Here is a 24,606-nt window from a genome sequence, read left to right as displayed (position 1 = left end):
ATCATGGTGTAGGGTATTATATGGTCGGCCATGCCCGATAATACTTTCCTACTTGTTTTCTTTTGAATTGATTTATTCTAAAGTGCCTAAATATTTTTACTATTGTCGGAAGAGTTGTATATGTAGAGGGCTATACGAAAACTTTAAAATGTAAGATGTTACAAAAATTTGCACCAACTTTTTTTGCAGTTATCTATTTATGATATTACCACTACATAATTTTTTAGATTACCTTAAGATCAGTTATTCCGAGTGCCAGCGATCAGCCCGACTAAGGAATGCAAACAAAATGTTGGAAAAACGTTCTCAAACTCTAAAAAGAAAGAGGCGACCCATACCTTGTACAAATATTTTCAAACCTGTATGTGGTTCATATATGGGAGTAAAATCCTCCTTTAGAAATGAATGTCTTCTAAACGCTGAAAATGTCAAATTTAATAGAGGTAACTAAGATTATAATTAACCATTATTATAGTTAACAAATAAAAATATATATAAATCTTCATTATTTTTCAGATTGGCGCATTGTTAAGAACGGCATGTGTGCTGAAGACTATTCTAACTCACGTAAACGTAAGGAGAAACCAGAAAAACCTCATTCGATTAAAAAGCGTAGCTTCGAAAATAACTTCTACCCTCAACACACAAATGAACAACATGATCCTGACTTTAATACAAACAACAATTTTGAAAATTATAAAAATCAAGCCAATTTATCACCAAATGATTTATACCTCTATATGCCACCAGCATTTCAGACACAATATTTAAATCATGATTCCCAAGCCTATCATGATCCCATACCCGTACATAAAGCTTATGATGAAATATTTAATAAAATGATGGCATTGCTTCCCCCGCCGACATCTAATATACAAATGCAAGATATGGAGTCAGAAGAGGAAACACATAAACTTGAAGATTCGATGTTTCAAGAATCGGTTATTAAACCCATGCCTTTCGCAGCTAATATGATGAATTTTAATTATATCACTGAGCGAAATTTGGCACACAATATAAATCGTAGTCCATCTTTATCCATAGATGTAAATTCTTTTATGGATAAGTTAAATAATAAAGATTACTATGAAATCGAAAAAGTCGCTGTTGAAAACGAAAATAAAGAAATTGAGGACATTCCTACCACTTTTCCACCAACAAGTGAAACATCTCCGGAAACAACTAAAACTTCAAGTAGAATTGCTGCCACTAAAAGTAGACCTAAAGTTTCCAATAAACATTTAAAAACTGAAAAAGTTTCGAACAGTACTAAAGAGTGTAAATTTGGCTCCACCTCAATATGTGGTATGCTAGCAGATGGCAGCGTTCGAACATTTGAAACAATTTGTGAAATGATGACCGCTAATGTTTATCTGAAAAATAGTAAGTGGACGTAACTTCCTATATTACAATACTTCTAATTTTGAGGCATTTTTTTCTTTTTCGAAATTTAAAATAATTTTTTTAGCTTGGACCAAGCTACATGAAGGTGTTTGTGAAGATTGTAAATATAATTGTTCTCGTGATTACCAACCAATATGTGTCACCAGAAATGGAGTTAATTACACCATGGTCAATGAATGTTATTTTAATATGGGCATTTGTATGGATAAAAAAAGCAGTAAGTATCAATAAAAATTTGACAAATTTTCTTTAAATATAATAAAATCCTTCCTAGAATGGCAAAAACTAAGCGACAGTGAATGTGAACGTTATACCCGCATACCCGATAAATACGCCAATTCGAAACCAGGATTTCCTTATACCAGCAACTATTTTGTTTCCCAAACAACACCATTACCAAGTTCAGATTCGCTGTCACTCGACAAAAATCCAAAATTACTAAAGTTAAAATATCGTAAAAGTAAAAAACGGAATTTTAATCCTAAAAGAGCTGTTAGTAGACGTTCAAATTCCCACAGATGTTGTTCACGATCGCATTATCGTAATCAATTTGGCCACGATAATATGAAATGTAAATGTTGGGCAGATACAACTCTTCGAACACCCACTACTCGTTTGGCATTACATGAACAACAAACTGAATCGTATATAATGCGTTTAGTTAAAGATAAAGGTAATTTATTTTTGTATTTATATTAATTTGAAATAAAATTTTTAAATTTGTATACTTTCAGTTGAGAGAGGAATGATGCCCTAAACCGAAATGAAGTATTTCAAAATATTTATTTTTTATACCGTTTTATAATTTTTTTATAAAAATATATATAATAATAGTTGTTGTTTTTTTAGGACATAAATAGGTTCAAATTTAATAAGAAGCTTTTAAAATAAGTTTAAATATTTTTGGTGTAGAAAAATGTTTTAAATCATGCTGTTTTATTTGAAGTTTTAAGGATTGCAAACGGGTTTTATTGAAATATGTCCAAATTGGCATGTTTTTAAAACATCGGAGTCATTTTTACCCCAAGGCCGTTTAAGGCTTAATTTGTTGTTGTTCACTATTATTGTAAATATCGGTTGTTAAGATTATGATAATCTACCTAAAAATAGAAACAATTTCGACTAGTTTCCATCAAAAATTGCAAATATTACAAAATATATTTAAAGTTTATGGGTTAATGGCGTCCAAATTGCATGAAACTCTTGATTTTTATTTAGAAACATGTGGACTAATAAATTTACAAAAGGTTCCATTTAAAATACACAACAATATAATAAAAAGACTAATTTTGCAAAATATTACATAAAAATGGATTTTTCTCGAAATCCGTTGAATTCAAATTGCAGGTACTGGCAAACTATAAGAGGTATAGACCTAATTTTTTTACTGTTTTATTCCCTAGTCTGTTGTCCATAATCCCTATGCTCTCCCAAAAATATTGAAATTTGTTTTACAAAGTATCAAAAAAACTAAAATTTGAATTTTGAAACGACCATTAAAAATATTAAAATTTTTCGATCATAGCTGAGAACAGGTTTACGTTATTCTATAAGGATAAAAACTCATATTCAAGTAACTACAGATGTATTTTAAATAATACAATTGTTTTATTAGAATATTTTCAAAAATATGTTTATTTTTTTATCACATTTCGAATTCAAGTGCTCTGTAGGATAATTTTTTTCTTTCATACAGCCGATTTAACATAAAAAATTGTTTAATGACAAATTTAAATGAAAACTGTTATTTAAGAATATAAACTGAATTTATATATTTTATGTAAAAACCAATAGAGAATTAAAGTGATCAACGGTTTTTCTTTTTCAATTGGAGTAATTTTGCAAAAAATATACATACAACCACACATTTTCATGAAAAAGTTACACAATACCAGGCTTTCTCTATTCCATCAATTGAATTGTTACTTATATATTCACAGCCCAAAAACAAATTTCGGCTGTTCCGAATCCTATATATACCAAGTATGTTTTAAAAGTGGATATTTTATTTAATATTTAAGAATTCAATTTAATTTCAATTTATTTTGTAATTTTATATTTTACTAGCTTATAAACCGTTACCTTGTTAGCGAGCCGTTACCTTGTTAGCGAGGTTTTGTAAATAATTTTAAATGTCTAAAATTGTGGTAACCTCTCTATTTCTAATGTTGTACTACCGATATCTCCAAAAAGGTATAAAACAACAATAACAGATTAACATAATAAACATGTTGCCCTTTGCATCGATTTGTATATCTGCACTTATAACATACACACAAACATGTTCAAACTGGTTTAGTATGCCGTGCACACAAACATATTTAAACTGTGTTACTCAAAAACAACAAAGGCAACTGTATTACCATCTTTAAACAAATACATATAACCTACATTAGCCAAATAAAACTGCCTTATCTTTGATTTTTAATAGGAAACTTCTCGAAAGCATGTCTGACAGAATAATTGAAGATTCGGATCTCGAAGATCGGTCTGCTTGAGCTGAATTAACGAGTAAAATTTTTATTCCTCGGCCAAAGAATAAAAAATTATTTCAAATCTTTATCGATTTTTAATTTTCAGCATAATTTTGTTAAGTGTATCATGTAAACTGTAAAGTAAAATCCGGCAACATTTGACTTTTATATGGCAGCACCAAACATATGTGTTTTGTGTGTCAAACTAAATAAAAAACGAAAAATAACAACAAACACACTTTTTGTTTATTTTTAAAATCTAAATTGTGCGTAGGTCGCGAAAATGCAATAGAAAAGATATTCTCACAATTATACTAGAGGAAAGTAAAGAAAAATTCTAGAGAGTATAAATCAAGCAGACCAAGATGACACCAACAAATTAATGCGTGCGTTTAGAATGCGGACACAACGAAAAAGAAAATAATGAATAAAACGAATGTTGTCATTGGCAGTGAAGAAAATTGTGTGAACTAGTGAACGGGTGACTTTTAGCCAAATGAAACATACATTTGTATAACAAAAATTATTAATAATAAACAAAAATAAAGCTGTGATAAATTACATAACAACGAAACGATATACACTAGTACAAAGTGATAACATATGTCGAACTCCTTGCCTGCTGCACCAACGCCACCACCGTCACTCTCACTAACATTGATAAAATGTAAAAGTAACAAAACTTTTCCAACGATGAGCATGGCTAAAAAACTATTATTAGAAGAATGTTTATGGGCCATTGATTATCCAGAATTACAAAAGGCTTGCTTTTTAGCCAGAATTTGTTCAGACAGACCACCTGTTAAATGTGAATTCTATAACATTGCCAGTATATTACAGGTGGGACCCACTTGTGGCTTGACCGCGTTAAGTATGTTGCTCGGAGGGATACCGCCGGCTGAACAACTTTTGCAGGAAGCCCAACAAAAACATTTCACTAATAATGGAGAAATGTTTAGTGCCCATAATTTATACCAACTGATTTGTGATAATATACCCATGATCAACAATAACAACAATCCACACAACAACAACAACTATTGCCAATCAAACACTCTAAATGCCAATGACATAGACAACAACATACTGTTAAAGAATACTACAACAAAACACAACAACAATGTGATCGAATGCCAAATGCATGAAGGTCGTTTAAATTGTGCCAAGGTGAGAGATAGTCTACAGCAGGGCGCTTGTATGTTTGTGCCGTATCCTTTTTTAAAAGAAAATATTACAAAAATTGTATTATTTAATTCATATAATTAATTGAATTAAATAAGAAATGCATTATATATTAGAATGTCTAGTTGGACATGGCCGACTATATAATGCCCTACACAAGTTTAAGTTTATTAAAAAAACATTTTTTTAAATAAGCGCTTAAGATGAATATTACCATAATTCAAATATATTTAAGCTATTTTCTGCAAAAAAAAAAAACTAATTTTCTAAAATAGGCTTTACATTGGATATATGATGAAATATTGGGCGAGCATTGCAAAAGTCAGTAGAATCATATGGGCTTTATATAATTAAGTTATTCCGAATTTGTTAGAGATACTAGTTTATTTGACCAACAAAATCTTATTGGAGCTACAAGGGTCTTGGTATATATATATGTATTCTGAAAAATTTGCAGACTATTCAGCTAATAATCAAAATGTACATAAAATTTTATATAATTACATATTTTAAAAATGTATAAAGAATAATGAATTTTATCTTTAAATATGGCAAATACAATGATAAAATATGTATATTATGTTCTATAATGAAGTGAATACAAAAACCACATTGCCAAATATACATAGCACTAATTGGTTTGTTAAAAGTCTGGCTATATTTTTTGTTTTCCTTCATGTTACCAGATGCTTATAAGTTTAGTTTATATACGTTTGACAGTTCTACTTGTGAGGTTATGTTTACAAAAAATATTTCTAAACAATAATTTTCTTAGCACGAATTGCGCTTTTATTTGCAATTTTTCTAATTTTTACCAGTTGTTTTTACAAATAACGTTAATAATTTATCTTAATTTTAAATTTGTTACAAATAAAATGGCCACCGAAGAAGAACAAGTAAGTTGTTTAAAAATTCTAATAGTAAATAGTGTAAATAAAATTTTGTTTTTTCTAGACGCAAGTTGTTCTGCCGGTAAAGGAACCCTTAGATTTGATACGTCTCAGTTTGGATGAAAAAGTTTACGTTAAAATGCGTAATGAACGAGAGTTAAGGGGACGTTTACATGTAAGTATACTTAAGCTATTACATTTTAAATTATAAATTATTATTTTAATTAGACGAGATATACTTTAGTATAACTGATGTTTTTCAACTGAAGTGACAAGAAAGAACCTACTTTTATTGATAGTAACAACATTTTATGCGCTCTGGAATGTGCTTATTGTTTTGCACAATAATAGGTTTAAACATCTTTAAGATATGACAGGAATAGGTTTAAATAAATTCTCTTTGAACTTAAACAAAATAAATAAGCATTTCAAAACGAACTCTGTAAAAACTTAGTGGATTATTAAAAAATTGGAAAGTATTGAAATGTACTATTGATAAATACTTAAAGACTTTGCAAGTTGAAGATAGTTGCTTAATAAGAAAATGGTAATTTTTAATTTAATGTCATAGGTCTAGAAAACATAGTGCATTTATGCCTCTTGGCCTAATATTATTAAAAAACGATGTTCTTAAATATTAATTAACTTTATTATAGGCATTTGATCAACATTTAAATATGGTTTTGGGTGATGCAGAAGAAACAGTTACGACTGTTGAAATTGATGAAGAAACTTATGAAGAAGTTTATAAAACAACAAAACGAACTATACCCATGTTATTTGTAAGAGGCGATGGAGTTATTTTAGTGTCACCACCTATGCGTGTAGGTTAAATCTTAAAAAAAGGATAAGAATGTGAATTTTAAATTAATTTAAGTGAATAAAGATGAAATAAGAAAAAATGAACACAATTAGTATTTTTTTTTTAAAATACATTATATAAATTATTATAAAATATTCCTTAACTTAAAATAAAATATAATTTAGTTATGATCCCGATTTCAATCATTCGCCCTGTTTAAAATTCGGCCACAAAGCCCACTGGGCTCTAATTATAGGCTATTTAATAAACGATAAAAACGAGGTTAGTATAAATTGTTAAAAGTTTAATATGAATATGGAAAACTTTCTAAAAATTTTTATTTATGTTACAGTTTTTTGTCTTAGCTCGACATGGAAAAGCCAAAAATCTTGCCGTTTGGTCTTTACAATCGTTAAGTGATAGTAATTCAAATTTAATTGAATTTGCTCAACCTAAAGGTTATCCAGATTGTGATTTTCTCTTACCACCGGGTGGCATTGGTGGTGATTTAGGTTTAAGAGAACGTGCCATTATTGTCAAAGGATTACCGCATGCAATTATATCAATATCATGATTAATATATTTATTATATGCCGTTACAACGATTATTTTTATATTTAATACAGCCATTACACATATTTACAATTATTTTATGTATTTATTTTGCCTTTTTTTACTATAATTTTTAGCCATATATACAGATGCATATATACATTTCTATTTACAAAGTTTTATTTTAATTGTATGTATATTTTATTATTTATTTTAATTGGAAATGGGTTTTATAAATTAAATTTTGTTTTTTTTTTTTATTTGAAATAAATTATGGTACATATCTAAATTTGTTTGTTTTATTAATTAAAAGTTCTACTGTGAATATTTACTTAATGTTGAACGTAGCTTTCGAACAGGGATAATACCCAGCAAAAAATAATTAATGTCATACTTTACAAACGACATCTTAATCACATCTAAAAAGGCGATTATATATTTTTCGCTTTTATAAACCAAATATTTCCTTACAAATAAAAACCCAGTTAAAAGTGAGGAAAGAGATGTAGAAAAGACACTACAAATAACATATTCGAAGTACATCAAACTTCGGTGAAAAACCAATGAAATTAACATAAGGATGTCATTGAACAAATTCGGTTTTTTTTTGACATCCAAATATCGGATTTTTATTGCATTTATGAATAAGATTAGATGTAGTTCATAGTTGCCAAAAATGAACAACATCCCTCCAATGACACGCTAATGTAAAATTCATAGGTTTGTGCTTCAAGTATGTTATTTGTGGTGAAAATTCTACTTCCTTTTTTCACTTTTTTGCTGGGTATGGTCAAAATAATTTGCTGAAAAATTACTTTGTATGAGGGATGATTATAAAAACCGGCAGTATGGTTTAATTTGTCGGTTTCAATAGTAATAATATGTATTTAAAAAATTATGAAAAATCTAAAGCAAGTCCTGTGTCAACTTTTATTTCGGTAATTTTTTTGAGATATTTTCGAGGTCTATACATAGCATAGCTTTTGTAAAAGTATTAGTAAATAATTCAAAAATAATTTTGCATTCTGTTCCGTTTAGAGAACATTCATTTAATTCGGATTTAAATTCTTTTTTAAAATATGGAATAAAATGTGAGGACTTCCATACGTGAGAAAAAAATATGTAAAAATCTGTGAATTTTTAAATATTTTTTGTTTTAATTTACTTTAATTTAGGTTAATTATCTATTTCCCTCCCAAAACAATAAAACACTTTATTTTACCATTTAGGGTTTTTAAGTCTTTTAAATATTTTTTTTATATTTTATTGATTTTGTTTTTAAATATTTATGTATATTAAAAATTCTTTTCACACTACATAATAGCAAGCAGAAATATCTTTGTATATTTTCAATAAATATAATATTGAAATTATTATAATATAATATTTACTTTTTTTACACATATGTATGTATATATGTATGTAGTTTTTTAAACGCTTTGTTTTCTTAAATTTTTCTTAATACAAACAATTAGAACTCACATATGATTTAAATATATGTATGGTATGTAAATGATAAATAATTATTTATATCTGTTTATTTTCTATAAATGTATACTAGTTTTTAATAATATAAACTATATAATAAATGGAACGAGGAATGCAGGGATTATTTTTACTTGGGAATAAATGAAGTGTTGATGATTTTGATATCTTTGCCTAATTATTATTAGAAAATCTTTTTCAAATGTACACACAACTACAGGATAAATGTATATTATATAGTTTTTTTTTTATTATTTATATAATCTGTATTTTATATAAACATAAATATAAAGTTACTTTATTGTATTATAATTTCAAATTTCTTATATTATTAAAATCACAACAATAAGAGTTAAGATATCCATAAGGATTTATATATTATATGTATTGCAGTATAAATTTTTAATTTAATTCAAAAGGCTTCGATTCAATATGAAATATTATGGAAGTTTTAAATTATTTTCATCTTTGTGGATTTTATATTCAACAAATTGCTTCTGAATGGAATTATATCCGATTATTTTTATATTGAACAATTAACAAACGATATTTTTTACACAATTATTTAAACATTATAGACAGAGATTAATTGGAAACTTTGCTAATTCATGTGGTTTTAAATGATTTCATTTAATTTTTTTTCGAAAACCGTTAATGTTTTTAACTTTAGGTTTTGTTTAAAACTTGCTGCTGTTGTCATAGTCAAAAATAAGTGATTTCATTAAATATTTTAAATAGATTTTGTTGAAAATTCTAAATAAAAATAAACAACAGCGACACTTGTAATAAAATTAAAACTTTGCTATAAAATCATTTAAGATGATAAATTAAACTCTTTACAAAAAATTTCAATAAATTGCATTTGGTGCAAAATCTCCTATTAAAAGAATTTTCTAAAATTATTCATAATTGGATATACACTTATACATATTTTAAATACAATTCAAATCATTCGTTTCATTAAATTAAATTAATTTATAAAATTGTATGTTTTTATTTAACTATTGTAATAAAATGTTAAAATCTATTTCTATTGATGGGATTATTATTAAATTACTATTTTTATTAGTTTAGTTATATAAATGTTTTCTTTGTATTGTTTAAAACATGTTGCTTATTCAAGTTTAACTTTATTAATTGAATACTATATTGATTTATGTCTATGTTTGTTCGTAAAAATGTCTGCATATTTTATATGATAATTAACAACTAAAACGATAAAACAATTTAATTTAATAATAGTTTAATGGAAATTTAATTTTGTTTATCAAACAACATTATACAGTTTATAGTACAGTTTTTTTTTTCTTCTTCAAAATTTTGTTTGTCAATAATGTCTAGTGTTTTGTTTTAATTAAACTTTAATATGGATAATAGTAGTAGTAATAATTAGAATAGTTAGTAGTAAGTAAACTATTTCAGCAACAAATCCAACAATACATTGATTTTAAATATTGATTATATAGTTTTTCTGAAATTTATTTAGATTTTTTTTAGGTATTTCATTTTAGCATAATTTTCATAATATGTATAGTTTATTTTTATGTAAAGAATGATACGTTTCAATTGGATTTACTTTATTATTAGCATTTAAAGGAAGTTGTATTTTCTTTGTCTAGAATTTAATTTGGGATTTCTTGTATATTTTTGTATTTTATTTTGTCTTTCATATTTAAATATATGTATATAATTTGTATTTTGTATATGGGAAACGTTTTGTTTACTATTTGCTATAATAATTGCTCTTAGTTATCTAGATTTCTTTTACATGCAAATAAAAAAATATGTTAACGTATGTTATATATAAAATGTGAGTGTTCTTTTAATCAATTGAAATAGTAGGTTTATTCCGGGGCATTTAAAGACTAAGCTATTCAAATTTTAATTTTACCAGTTGTTCGTTTTTTTGTTGCTCCTTCTTCATGTTAAATCTGGGAGAAGGTTTACTATTTAACCAGATTTAAACCAAAAGATCAAAATATATTTTTCATAAGGATAGAGCTGTCCTAAATCGAATTTTTCTATCACATAATTTTTTACAGATATCGTGTCCTGAAAATAGGACCTTGAGATGATACTTTGTTTTTCACAATTTAGGACCCGGTATTGAAAAAAACCTGATGTGACGAACAAGATATGTATATTGCCATATTCGTACTCAGCACTGTTTCATCATTAAGAAATGTATATGTTAATCTCTGGGTTTCTCCATTTTTTAATTTTTTTTTTTGGCCAGGATAGGAACATATGAAAATAATTAAATTTTATTACAAACATTCTTTACACATCAATTTCGGTTGACGAAACCAGTGAAACCACTTTAATCTATTTTGTAGGTGTTACATTAAGTCGCGAGTATGTATTTCTTAGTATTACGACCGATTTATGTGCTCTAGTCGTGTTAGTTGTAACCATTGTAACACGTACCAGAACTATTATAGATGTTTAAAAAATGTCGTATTCCATGAATAACATTGATTGTACTTTCTATTGGAATAAAAAACATTTTCCTTATCAATGTTGGGGGATTATGAAGCACTTCTCTAAAACGTTGTAAAATTTTAACCGTTTCTAAAATTTTAAAACTGATTTTATTTAATTGTAATGAAATGAAGAAAATGAACAATAACTTCTTTTCAAAAACAAATGTCTAATACTTGAACGTTAATTATAAACATCAATTAATTTTAGAAGATGAGTCCACCTATCGCCCTAAAAATTGATTATATGAATACAATTAAAATTAAAAAAATAAGGTATACATTTCTTTCAATATCCGGCCATAACCGGTAATTGACTTGTACTTCTTTATATGAAAATCGTTGATAATATGTCGTAAATTTTACAAAAATTGTTTGAAACTGGTTAACGCTTACTCCTTTTAATCTGTGATCACAAAATTTAAACCATCTTCAAATCTCCATTTTCAAACTTTAGAAAATTTTGTTAAACGAATTAAACAAGTTAAAATATTCAATAATCGATTTCATTATATATATATCTCTTATAGTTTTATCTTACCTGCATTTTGAAATTAACGGATTTCGAGAAAAAAAATTTCGTCGAAATGCTATTATTAAAATTGTTTGCTTAATTTTGTTCAAGCTTCTAAACCCGAAGCTTCTAAACACGAATTTAGTGTTCCGTAAATAGAATTTTTATTTGAACGTCAAATTCAGTAAAATAAACATAATTTAAATGAAAAAAGAGTTTAATCTAAGGTCACATTAAACTCTTTTACATTAAGTTACAATTGTATTAAAAAACGCAAAAAATAATTAATGTATTAGAAGAAAATTAAATTGAAATTACTTTCGACTAGATTTTTGTACTCGGTTTTAAAACGAGACAATGTAAAATTGTGAGAATTCGTTTTTAAACGAGAAATTTACTTGGATTCGTTTAACAGAACAGACAGGATTATTTCCGAGTCCTTAGAAAGTTATTGCTGCTATTTTTTTTAAATCGAAAACCGTTAACACTTTTAAATTAAAGCACAGTTTCCCGATATAAAAGGACATAGAGTTTTTTAATTTTCGAATATTTTTAATAAAAAATAATTATCGTAAAATTTCGATAAAATTAACACTTATGAAGAAATATGACTCTAAAGTTAAAGAAGTGAAGAAAAATGTAGTTTTTAAAGGAACACATCTTTTAAAATTCATCCATTGTGAACGACGGACAATATAAGGTGCATTCATCGTATTTGACCCCGAATTTCAATTGAGTAAAACATTTTACAAAATTGAATGCAGAATTATTTGTTTACACTAAAAACTTACTGACGGTTTTTCTAAATGCGAATGAACTCAGTCCCTAAATAAAACAGGCATTTTGATAATAAAAAATCAACGCTCTTAAAAACTCCGGATATATAATTAATTTAATTAATAATCGGCAAAAACAAAAGGGAAAAATAAATAATATAACGAAATTAAAATAGTTTATTGGTTTAAGTGTTTAGATTTATTTTCATTCAGTCCTTATATTTATAAAACACAATTATTTGCTTGGTAGACAGGCTCTTAAATTAAAAAATAAATTTAAAATTTATTTTTATTAACTTTAAGCTCATTTTCTTAAAGTACACTAAACAAATGAAAATAAATAATAATTAAAATAAAACTGTGAACACTAATATGATGTACATACAACAAATTCGTTTAAATTTATTATTTTTTTGTTATTTATTTCATGTTTTATTTGTTTTTATAAATGAATCTATGCCTTTTTCTCGATTTATTTATTTCTGTTCTTTTCATTTTGCTCAATTCAAATCTGGCTTTTTGTGTTTCATATGTATAATATTTATGTTGTTATTATTTAATATATATAATTAATAATTATGTATTATGAATAATTTTTATACAATTATTTACTAATATATTTCATATATATATGTGGAGTAAAAAATAATAAAATTTCTAAAATAATAAAAATTTTAAAATTAAAAAAAAAAATACAATTTCTAAAAAAAAAAATTATAAATAAAAGATTTAAATGTTTTAATAAGGAGTAGTTTTCTTTAACCGCCATTTTATCATTATTATTTTTACATAAAAAAGAACGGTTAAATTTATTAGTAATGTATGTGTATGTATGTATATTTTATATATGTATGTATTTATATTGTAGATATATCTAGGATATTTTCTTAACAAAATGACTAGGATAATTCAGAACATGACATTGGAGTACAACCAATTAGAGCAATTGGAAAGTTTTTAACATGCGTTTGCCATTGCGATGATAATTGGAAGAATTTAACGCCAGTCCATTCGGTACCATCAATATAAACTGAAATACAAAATAAATAAGTGTTTAAATATATTCTTTAAATATATACGTATTAATAATAACAAGTACCTCTTAATGGTATGGGGTGCGATTGCTTGGGTGAGCATATTAAACGTGCCACACCCTCAACACATTGCTCCTTTTCGAGATCACGATCTTTTTCCTTTTTCTTACCCAAACGCATTACTATAAAGAATACAATTTAATTAAAATATATCGGTTTTCGATTTTTACTTTATATTCGACTTACTTTGCTTTTGTTTCTTTTCTTTGGTAGCAAATGACAAGGTTAGACCATTTGACATTTCACCCAATTGAGCATTTTGTGGCAAACGCCAGACTTGCAGACTTCTAAACGTACTCTTAATACTATTTTTACCACCTTGATCACCGCTCCGAGTATTGCTCTTATCCTTTGAGGATGTATGCTCACCCGGCCGTATTATTGGCCAGTAATCCACCTGTAACTCTACCGACTCACTGCCCACTTGTTGGGGAGTAGCTCCAAAACCAACTTCACGTTGAGAGGATGCTGAGGAGGGTGGTGTTTGCAAAGGTGGTGATATTCGGCCACTTTGTGGTGGTGAGCCGGATAACACAGGACCACTGGCACTATTTGAAACTCCCTGTAAACTGGATGATAAATTTTGGGTAATTGCATTTAAAGGAGTTTGAGAATTCGAATTGCCAATGGGTATGGCTACGCTGGTATTTGATGTTTGTTGGGAAGTTGTTAGGGCCGTGTTTTGAGCACTGCTTTCATCAAGATCTATTGATGCCTGGGGACCTTCCAAATAACCAATACGTACATCCTATTTTCAAAATATTATAATTAATTTGTCTTTTTTGATATAATAAATAAAATGGGATTACTTACACTAACAAATGGCACAAATATTTGACATGAATCTTCTTCTTTATAGTTAACCATAGCTTCAGCTATGGGTACTTGTGTGCAGGGTCCAGCCGCATGCAAATATCGTTGTATACGATTAACTAATTCTACAATATCAGATTTATTGGCCGTTGCCGAATCAGCCAGGGAAGATGATAACGCTGTAGCATTAACCGCCGTCACAGCACTTACCGCAGCCGCTGTTTGGGCTGCTCTCTCACACAATTGATACCAATTTTCTGAACCAAACATGGCGGCATAGGCCTGATCCATTTGACTTAGATATCGTGCAATAGCACTACTACCAATGGGAATAATATAGAAACGTAAATGATTTAACCAATCGGGTGGTCGTACACCCATTAGCTCGACGTAGTGTCTTAAAGCAGCACCTTGCAACCAATCGCCGCCAATTAATAGGATTTTCACTGTGGTGGGTGGTTTGGCATTCGAGTTGCAACTGCAAGAAAATTAAGCAGCATAATTTTAATATTAAGTTTTGAATTAAATGTTATATTCCTTTATACTTACTATTTCTGTATTTTGCCCATAAGAGCTTGTAGCACAGCTTTAACTTCAGCTGTGTTTTGGGGCACAAATGCCGGTTTAAATGAATTCGCAAATAGTGATGTTAATTTTGATACTAAACTACTACCGCTTAAAGCTTCCGGTGGACTAATTATTGTTACCACATCGGGTATAACTGAATCCTCACTGGCAAATATGCGACTTAACTGATCCAGCAGCATTTTACGTGGTTCCACATTGGTGGGTGACAAACATGTCTCTAATACTGAGCGTGGTTCGGCACTTAAACTAAGTGACTGTTTCTTTTTACCACCACCACCTCCACCCGGTGTACTACTCGACGTTCTAAATAAACGAGATCTCTTTTCATTCGATGCTGGGGTAGTGGTGTTTGTATTACTGACAGACGTTGCATTATTGGCATTTTGTCCAGCTGCTGTCTGCAAATTATTACTGGTACTAACTGGTGTCAATTGATGCTGTAGACGCATATAATTTTGATCACCACGAGGTGGACTATTCTGCGGATCAGACGTTTGACCATCTGTATAGGCGGCATTGCCTTCATTACCGGAACTATCATTACGATTATCACAAATACGATCTAAAGGGAAAAAGTAAATAAAAGAGATGTTGTAATTTAATTTTAATATTTATTTGTGCTTAATTTTAAAGCTAAAGAAAAAATTTGGTGAGTTGTGTGTTGTAAAACAACTCTTTTCAAATGGACACAGACAAATTTGTCTACAGGGAAGACAAAATTGTATATAAGGTGAAACGTGCTTGTGTTTTGAATTTGAATGTATTTAAAAAGCTACAAGTGACAATGTCAAGTATGTAGTGCACCAGATTTTGTATCAATTTAACATAAGAGGAACTGAAAATATTATGTTATACATACACATACAAACTTGGGATATATTAAAAAGTTAATTTGTGTAAAATGCAGAAATACCTTCTATCAGGACATGTTCTCTTATTTAAACAAAACAAAAAAAATATCCAAGTATATACATTTCTTAGAAAGCGAAAAATGATCTTAAAACTTATTTTAGATTTTTTTCGTTATAAAATAAAGAACTTGTATTTACAGATTTACATTGTTATGCACATATTTATGTATATAATCTCTGAAGCTAACCATATATTTACATTATTAAATCTAAATGTAATTATCATATCTTTTAAATAACATATTGAAAAAACCACAGCCTAGTATGAATCAAACAGTTTTAAATAAAATTACCACAAATTATATATAATTTACGTAAATTTTTACTAACAGGGTTGGTCCTTATATGTGGCTTTTAATTTTATATCTGATACTAAATAAAATATCCTAAAATAGTCTTTTAAGAAATATGTAAAGTATATAAATATATTTTTCGAAAAAAAATATTTGTATCATTTTATAATTGGGATTGAATGTTTTGAAATTCATGTAGATTTATTTTAAAAACAAATATTGGTATCTGTACCGGTATTTGCAGTATCTTTAATATTTAAATGCGGTTTATAATGACGTTATGAATATCATTTATATTGGTAAATAGTTGATGAAAATATTAAAATAAATTTATAAATCCATATAATATTATATATGAAATTATAAATTTCTTATCTATTAAGATGTTATTTATAATAGATTCATCCCACTTCACCAAAGCTAGTACTAACAATTTCCTTAAACTAATGCAATATTTGTGATAGTATAAACAATAAAACGTTTTTATTTAAATTAAGTAATAATATTAAACTGTTTGCAATATGTACTTATAATTATATGTACATATGTACTTAGTAGATTTGTATAAGATATATACCAAACTATAATTTCGAATTCTACAAATATTAAGCATAAACCAAACACTATTATATATAAATACATACAAAACAAAACAAATATTTAAAGCAACTAATGACAGAGACAGCCAAGAATATACAAACAGCAGACGGTGATCAAAGGATAAAGTTTCTATTGTTAATTTAATAAAAAATATAGAAAAAGTAATTAGTTTTATTAAATGATTTAAATTCTTTAAAGTAAAAATAATCAATGTTAGTGTGAAATGTTTGTTCGTAATTAAAAAAAATAATTAAATATATATAAGGGTTTTAAAGAAGAGTTTGTAAAATTTTAGATTTGTCCGAAATTTTGATTCTTATATGGATATTGCATTAAGCACAACTACTAGTATACTCGTAGACTTTGGGTTTCATTTTCAATCTCTGCGATAAAAAATTTTTAGCTTATTTGCGATTATACTATTACAATTATATTCTAAAACAGACCAGACTGGGGAAACTTTAAAACATACTCTCTATAAATGAGAACGTGTAATTGCTCGAGGAATTGTTTCTTACTTAATTTGGCACTATGTTATCCGTGACCTTATAGGGTCTCTAAAACCATTTGAATACAAACAAAGATTTTCAACTTATTCTTATCTTTCTCAAATAAAAATTTAAAGTTTTGAAGTTGATACCACTTTCTAGTAATCTAGGGAAATCTTGCTCCTTAATTTTATATTCTTAGGGAATCGATGGGTTATAAAATGATCGATCGAGTTAAATTGAGGTATTTTTCTACACAGATCTAATGTTTCGAAATAGATCTTATTTTCTAGTAATTAATTGGAACTCTTTAAGACTTGTTGCTTAGAAATATATTCTAAAAAATAGATTTTCATGTCTATGGGCTATGAAAGGATCGGCGAGTAACTATTTTATGTGACTATTTTATATAAAAACACAAATAGAAAACAACATAATTATTTTAGGAGGTGTGTATGAAAAAATGCTTCAATGCGAACGGAAGGATATAGACAGTAACTTAAATACAACCGAGCAAATGAAATTTCGAATTAAGGATAAAGACAGAAAGGAAGTTACAAATTAGTCAAGGAAATGTGATCATGAATTTAGTTTTTTTTTCTGTTTTAGTAATTTTTTAATGTTTTTCATTTAAACGATTTAAGGTGTGATTAGTAAAGTAAATTATTATTTTTAGAGGAGAAATTTAATTATTATTTTAAGTTTTTTTTTTATTAATTAATTACACAGACCTGGTGTTGTAGCCGAATTGTTATTGTTTGTTAAATGAATGCATTTTTGTTTGTTATTATCAATTTGAAACGAAGAATTGGTCAATTGGTCGCTTTTATCCGATGATCCGCGCTCAATGTTGCCTGCAAAAGAAATTTCGAATTCAAGCCATGCAATTAAATAAAATACTTTAAAAAAAGAACAGAAATCACAAACAGTTATAAAATAGAAAAGGCAGTTAAAGTAATTAAAACCAAAAAAAATACATATATAAAAAAAAGAAAATAAGAAATTTGTTGTTCCATAAGTTTCTACAGCAGACACATTTTTAGAAAATTTAACAGTAATATTTTTGAAAAAATTCAAATACTTATGACAATTAATATTCTAAAATCATTTTTATTTTCAGACTTGAAACAAAATTTTTTTCTAGCTGCTGAAATTATGAATATTTTTTAGTTTAAATAATTTTTCTTTGTTTGTCTTTGGAACAACAATGAGAACTTTTTATTAAAAGTAATACATATTCTATAAATGTTGATTTTTATTTAAACAAATGTATGGTAAGTAATTTTTTTGTTAGTTAAAAATATATATTAAAAAAAGCAAAATGCGTATTATTTATTAATATATATGAATAAGTATGTATGTTTAAATTTAAGGGTATTTTTAATTATTTATTGATATATTTTATTTATTTACTTTATTTTATTGTTATGTTTCAAATTAAAGATTAAATATTAATTGCGCACACAACATATGGTGGCTGCAGATAAATATAATATTAACAAAATTTAAAATAATAATCAAATATCATCAACAAATTAAATAAAAATTAAAAAATAATATTCTCTAACGTATACGAATACATTTCTTTTAATATACATATTTCCTATTCTCAGAAGATAGTATCCGAGCTGTAGGAATCAAAAAATATTGCAAAAGTCATGATTTTTTCCGATCTGAATTACATTTCAAAGTCTTTTGAATAGTCATTAGCCTATTGTCTGTCTGTAGACATGTTTATTGACTAGTTAATAGGCTGGTCTATTGAATGGTTTATGGACATGTCTATGGACTGGCCTATTAAATATAATATTGACTAGTCTGTGGACCACATTGTTGACTACTCTACAGACTAGTCTGTATCCTAGTACGCAGAGTTAGTGCACTACTTTCTTAATTAATTTATGGACTTATCTATGAAAAAAGCTGTAGACTAGCTTACTGAATAGCTGTTGACGACTTGTGTATTATATTGACAATACTATGATGAGCCTGTTGACAGGTCTATGGGTATGATAAGCCTGTTGACTAGTCTATGGATTGGCCTATTGAATAGAATATTGACCAATCTGTGGACCAATTTGATGACTACTCTCTAGTTTATTGACTAATATTAAATATTCTATTTATGAGACTATTGACTAGTCTATTAACTAGTCTATCGATTTGTCTGTGTCTTAGTATGCAGAGTAATATATGGATCACGTTATTGACTAGATCATGGAATAGTCTATTGACAAATCTATTATATTGACGCATAGTCTATTGGCAATACTATGATGAGTAAAAATTTAAAAAAAAATACTATATTTTTCAATGTAAAAATTAATGATTAACTTTGATTACCGAAAAGAAAGGTTAAAATCAAATAAATTAATAAATGAATTTCAATGTTAATATCAAATTGTATGATATTAACATAGAAATTTAAACATTTATATATTTATAAAATGTAGCTTTGCTTTCCTTAAAGGTTACAAAATGGTTTTGTTTTGTATATACCACAAACAAAGTATTTATGTTTTTTTCTTCTTTATTTTAGAGGCGACATTATACATTAGTACAACAACTACGCATTAGATTAATTGTCCTGCAGTATAATAGAAAACCGGGGACTTTTAAATCTACTCTTTTTTCGGTTTGTATGTATGTATTTTTGTTGCTAGAGAAACGATTTCTTTTTCTTTTTTGTTTTTCAAAATGTTTTGTAAATAAAGTATTATTGTCTATAGCCTTGACCATATCAAGGACAATGGAAAAGGATTGTAAGTAAATAGTGGAAGTGGGTATGTATGTGAAAAGTAAAACTGTTAAAAATAGCAACAATTCGAACTTGTTGAGTTTGAGACAAAAAAAAAATAAAGTTATTAGAAAAAAAATATTTTTTAAGTACATAATTCAAGTTGAAAACAAAACACATTTATTTTGGTTCCATTGAAAAAAAAAATCAAATTTTTTAATGAAATTTTAAAAAAAGTTCACAAAATTAATAAACTATTAGTGTATTTTTCTTATAACCCGTTCAATATACAATATTCTTATCATTTGTAAATAAGGCGCCATTAATTACGTATACAATGGAATTAAAGATTATTTCAGTTTTTACACGAATACACTCCCCAATTCATTCACTAAATCATTAAATAAAGTGTGTCGTTCTATAAAAAAAATATATTTATGTATATAAAAATTTGTAATTGAAATGCTACATTAATATATGTACAGCAACCAGTGCTGCACTGTTGCATTCTCTAACTCGTACAAGTATTATGTGAGAACTTTATGAATGAAGCATAAAAATATGTAACGCATGAAAAAACGCATAAAAAAGTTATGAACAAAAAAACATAATGTAGCAATTATTGACAACCAAGAACCACACAACAATACTGTGTAGTGTACTAAATGTAATGCATCACAAAATGCACTTAAATTTTACAAATTGCATGACGAAGTGTTTTGCACAAACACTATTTTTCCCCTTACATATATGAAATGACTGACTGACTCAATTCCATCATAAAAATTCGAGTTATTATTTCGAGAGATGTCTACTATTGAATTTTACAAATGTATAAAGATTGTATTCGCACTATATGGCAATGTACTGTTGATAATGCACTTATTGTTGTTATTTTAAAGAGTTGCCTTTAAAGAAATATACAGTGGTGGACATGTAATTAAAACATACATATGATCTCTCATTTTTTCGGTTTTTATATTTATCTCTTGATATTTTAACGGGACTTTTCCACTGGAAAGATAAATTTGATCTCTTTTACACTTGATTCCTTCTTTATTTTCCTTTTCTATTCAGTTTTCTTACAAAAGAAGTAATTATTTAGTGAAAGTGTTGTTTTTAAAGTGGACACATAATTAAAACATTTATAGTTTTGCTATTTTAATAACATATTTTTGATATTTAATTTTGTTTGATTTTTGCAAATTTATTGGTAAGTATGTTTTAAATGATATCAGCAGAAATGTATACAAAAATTTATCATCAGGTATGGGAAAAGGACCAAGTTGTTCCGAAGAAGAAAGGAAGGTAATACTTAATCTCAGAGGCTCCGGGAAGACAGTAAATGAAATTTCCCAGTTACTTGGTTGCTCTAGAGGAAAAATTTATAATGCAGTGAAACATTTTGATACATTTGAAACCACAAATAATGTACCTAGAGCTCCCAAACCCCGTAAAACCACAGCCAGGGAAGATGAAATAGTCGTAAGAGCCTCTAAAGCTGACCCATTTAAAAGCTCTCAAAAGCTAAAAGTTGAATTAGAGTTATCACATGGTATTGACATATCATCTAGAACTATTAGACGGCGGCTTAATGAAGCTTCCTTACGTGGATGCATCGCACAACGAAAACCTTTCGTCTCCAAAAAAAATTTGAAATCCAGATTGAATTTTGCCAAAGAAAATATTAAGAAACCAATGAGTTTTTGGAAAAATATTTTATGGAGCGACGAATCCAAATTTTGCCGATGGGGATCAGATGGAAAACGCTATGTATGGCGTCCAGTTAACCAACAACACAATCCCAGATATACCATCAAAACAATTAAGCATGGTGGCGGCAACATTATGGTGTGGGGTGCATTTTCATGGCATGGTATTGGACCAATTTTGAGGATCAGTTCAAGAATGGATCAACATGTTTACAAAAACATTATAGAAAATACAATGATACCATATGCGGACGAAAATTTACCATTAATGTGGCACTTCATGCACGACAATGACCCTAAGCACACTTCACGGCTTGTGAAGAGCTGCTTAGAGGAACAAAACATAAATGTTTTAAAATGGCCAGCACAATCCCCTGATCTCAATCCAATTGAGAACTTGTGGAGTGAAGTTGAAAAGAGGATGGAAGGCAAAAATCCCAAAAATGCTGATGAATTGTGGCAAAACATCGAAATGTGTTGGAAGGCTATTCCTCAATCTCTCTGCAGGCACTTAGTTGAGAGTTTGCCAAACAGATGTGTAAATGTTATTAAAAACAAAGGTTACCCTACGAAATATTGATGGTAAGTACAAAAAAATCAAAAAAATATTCTAGTTAAAATAAAATAGAAAATGTTTTAATTATATGGCCAACCCAATAAATCAATTTTTTAATATTTTTTCTTTACAGAATTTTTAATTATCTATTTAATAAGTATACTGGAAACTGTTTAAGTTTTAGATTTAGGAACTGAAAAATAAATTTTGTTAGCTTTTTTAATTTTGAAAATAAAATGAATAATGTACTATCATTACGAATGTTTTAATTATATGGCCACCACTGTATATGTATGTGCTTTAAAAAAAATCGTGCCATCAGATTTTCATTATTGAAAACAATAAAAAAAATGTAGAATATAAAAAAAGTCCGATTGCCAACTTATTAAAGTTTTATATGCATTTAAAATTATTATTTTTTTTATAAAAAAAGAAACCAAAATATCTCGGAAAAGGTCTATGCAAACAAATACTAACAAAAAATACGATTTAAATATAATGTTTAAAAATTTAGAAAATATGTTATACAAAGAATTTTCTATGTTACACTTAGGGCGGTTTTTTACTCCTCAATTAAATTAAGCTTAACTTTCTGTTTGATTAAACAAATTTAGGCGGACTTTAACCGATAATTGTGTTTTTCAGTTTTAGATTTAAGCTTTCTTAACTTTGTTAGTATTGCCAAGTTTTCACTTAAAAACATAAAACAAATCAGAAAATTCCAATTTATTTAAAATATTATGTTTTTGTTCTTCCGAAATCATTGTTTTATTGTTTTTGTTAATTGTGTTTTCTCTTATATAACTTGAGTATAATTGGCCAATTACACTCAGTTAAACTAAGATAATAAGTAACTTTATGATAACTGAAAAACACGAAACATATATTAAACCAGGTTTAACCAAAGAATGAAGATTATCTTTATCAGAAAAACTCGCCCTTAGAGCTTTCAATCCAACACACGGCCTCTGGTCTCACAGACTAGAATGCAAAAAAAAAATAAATCAATAAAAAGTCAAATTTTTAACAAATATTCTATAAAAAGACAAATTAAATTCTTCAAAAATTATCTTTAAATGAACAAAACTTTTTTATAAAAAAATAAAATTATCCTTTTAAAATTAAATATTTCAAAAAAATCAATAAAGAATTGGTGATTTTGAAATTTTTTCTACAAAATATAATTTAGAATTTTATCAAAAAATTTCTCTCTCTTAAAACCTACACTTATCAAATATTTGACGATAAATACTTATAGATCGATTATCGATAGCAACCGAACCTCAGTTGAATTATCAGTTGCGTTGCTACCTATAATCGACCCATTAACCTCTATATTTTATTAATATCGTCTTAAAATTTAGAATCTAAAGTGATATTTTCAAATCTCTTATACCTTAAAAGCAATCACGTGAATAGATCTGTATTATCACTCTTCTAAGTTATGCATATGTATCTCTTTATTGTAGAATGTTATTATGATGTTGAATTTTAGCATTATTTTAGTTTAACAATTATCTTGTTTTTAAATTTAATTACATTATAAGATGTCAAAAACAAATGTTAAACAAAATAAGAATTATAAATTTTGTTAATTCCTCTAATCTAGAGTAAAAAAAAACGCAGATAAATGCATTGAATGTTTAAGATAATACAAAAGAAAACTGTGTTCATTGTGTGATTTCTCTAGTAGTGAGCTTACATAAAACTTTAAGAAAACTTAATTTCTCCAAACTAAAATACAACAGGAAACCTACAGGATCATTAATATATAATGCTACGATATCATCATATTTTTAAAAATTTTTGCCTAAAAGTTTTTTTAAACAAATGCCCAATACAAAGCACATATGAAAAAAACTACTCTAACTTACATACATATAAAGCTATTTTATTATCAATGACCACAAAAAAACCGGAAGTTTATTATGTAATGATGGCAACCCTCTTCTTCTTTTTCTTTCAAATAAAAATATAATTTGTCAGTTATTATTGTTGTTGTATACATCGTAATGTATTATTCACACATTTTTGACGTGTAATTGTACTACAAAGTGTATTATTGTTGTGTTAAACATTTATTTTTGTAAATATTTGACCCATATTTCGTTTGTATTATAAGTGTGGAAATTTAATAGAAAATTAAATAACAATTATTATATATTTATAAGAGTGGAATGTCTCTTTTAAAAATAACTTTTACAATAAATAATAAAAAAAAACAAATACTGCTATACTGTTATACTAAGTAATGT

General features: G+C 27.2%; 4 protein-coding genes across 6 annotated transcripts in view; 3 read left to right on the top strand and 1 right to left on the bottom strand.

Moving 5' to 3' along the window:
* Positions 1-228: 228 nt before the first annotated feature.
* Positions 229-2,318, top strand: LOC111681578. The gene is made up of 5 exons (XM_023443425.2): positions 229-443; positions 517-1,383; positions 1,469-1,621; positions 1,679-2,077; positions 2,139-2,318. Exons 1-5 carry the CDS (start codon positions 290-292, stop codon positions 2,159-2,161), a joined length of 1,596 nt encoding a protein of 531 aa, XP_023299193.2. The 5' UTR covers positions 229-289; the 3' UTR covers positions 2,162-2,318.
* A 1,755-nt stretch (positions 2,319-4,073) lies between these two features.
* LOC111681548 (UPF0692 protein CG33108) lies at positions 4,074-7,584 on the top strand. The gene is made up of 3 exons (XM_023443394.2): positions 4,074-5,086; positions 6,938-7,034; positions 7,105-7,584. Exons 1-3 carry the CDS (start codon positions 4,482-4,484, stop codon positions 7,324-7,326), a joined length of 924 nt encoding a protein of 307 aa, XP_023299162.2. The 5' UTR covers positions 4,074-4,481; the 3' UTR covers positions 7,327-7,584.
* Positions 5,126-6,856, top strand: LOC111681549 (U6 snRNA-associated Sm-like protein LSm3). Its single transcript, XM_023443395.2, has 3 exons — positions 5,126-5,956; positions 6,015-6,125; positions 6,607-6,856. Exons 1-3 carry the CDS (start codon positions 5,747-5,749, stop codon positions 6,781-6,783), a joined length of 498 nt encoding a protein of 165 aa, XP_023299163.2. The 5' UTR covers positions 5,126-5,746; the 3' UTR covers positions 6,784-6,856.
* Positions 7,585-12,930: 5,346 nt separating the features above from the next.
* The window catches only part of LOC111681600 (phosphofurin acidic cluster sorting protein 2), a 91,757-nt gene continuing 80,081 nt past the window's right edge, over positions 12,931-24,606 (bottom strand). For 2 of the 3 annotated variants that reach the window (XM_023443456.2, XM_023443457.2), the window contains exons 7-12: positions 18,078-18,200; positions 15,016-15,616; positions 14,467-14,944; positions 13,840-14,401; positions 13,659-13,775; positions 12,931-13,589 (exon numbers count right to left, since the gene is read on the bottom strand). In XM_023443456.2, coding sequence (XP_023299224.2) covers positions 13,459-13,589; positions 13,659-13,775; positions 13,840-14,401; positions 14,467-14,944; positions 15,016-15,616; positions 18,078-18,200 — 2,012 coding nt within the window. In that variant the 3' untranslated portion in view covers positions 12,931-13,458. The remainder of the gene's footprint in view (positions 13,590-13,658; positions 13,776-13,839; positions 14,402-14,466; positions 14,945-15,015; positions 15,617-18,077; positions 18,201-24,606) is intronic. The other variant, XM_023443458.2, reaches the window with a different exon arrangement.

The sequence above is a fragment of the Lucilia cuprina genome, chromosome 4 (assembly GCF_022045245.1).
Source record: "Lucilia cuprina isolate Lc7/37 chromosome 4, ASM2204524v1, whole genome shotgun sequence".
Taxonomy (NCBI): domain Eukaryota; kingdom Metazoa; phylum Arthropoda; class Insecta; order Diptera; family Calliphoridae; genus Lucilia; species Lucilia cuprina.
The sequence above is the reverse complement of the archived record's forward strand: the minus strand, read 5'-3'. Positions and strand labels throughout refer to the sequence as shown.

Excerpts from the sequence above, each read along its gene's own strand:
- LOC111681578 (XM_023443425.2), top strand. The coding sequence starts at position 290 with ATGTTGGAAAAACGTTCTCAAACTCTAAAAAGAAAGAGGCGACCCATA. Across the intron at positions 444-516 it reads AAATGTCAAATTTAATAGAG|ATTGGCGCATTGTTAAGAAC; the intron begins GTAACTAAGATT and ends ATTATTTTTCAG. Across the intron at positions 1,384-1,468 it reads TAATGTTTATCTGAAAAATA|CTTGGACCAAGCTACATGAA; the intron begins GTAAGTGGACGT and ends TAATTTTTTTAG.
- LOC111681548 (XM_023443394.2), top strand. The coding sequence starts at position 4,482 with ATGTCGAACTCCTTGCCTGCTGCACCAACGCCACCACCGTCACTCTCA. Across the intron at positions 5,087-6,937 it reads GGCGCTTGTATGTTTGTGCC|TTATGATCCCGATTTCAATC; the intron begins GTATCCTTTTTT and ends AATATAATTTAG. Across the intron at positions 7,035-7,104 it reads TAATAAACGATAAAAACGAG|TTTTTTGTCTTAGCTCGACA; the intron begins GTTAGTATAAAT and ends TTTATGTTACAG.
- LOC111681549 (XM_023443395.2), top strand. The coding sequence starts at position 5,747 with ATGCTTATAAGTTTAGTTTATATACGTTTGACAGTTCTACTTGTGAGG. Across the intron at positions 5,957-6,014 it reads TGGCCACCGAAGAAGAACAA|ACGCAAGTTGTTCTGCCGGT; the intron begins GTAAGTTGTTTA and ends TGTTTTTTCTAG. Across the intron at positions 6,126-6,606 it reads AGTTAAGGGGACGTTTACAT|GCATTTGATCAACATTTAAA; the intron begins GTAAGTATACTT and ends ACTTTATTATAG.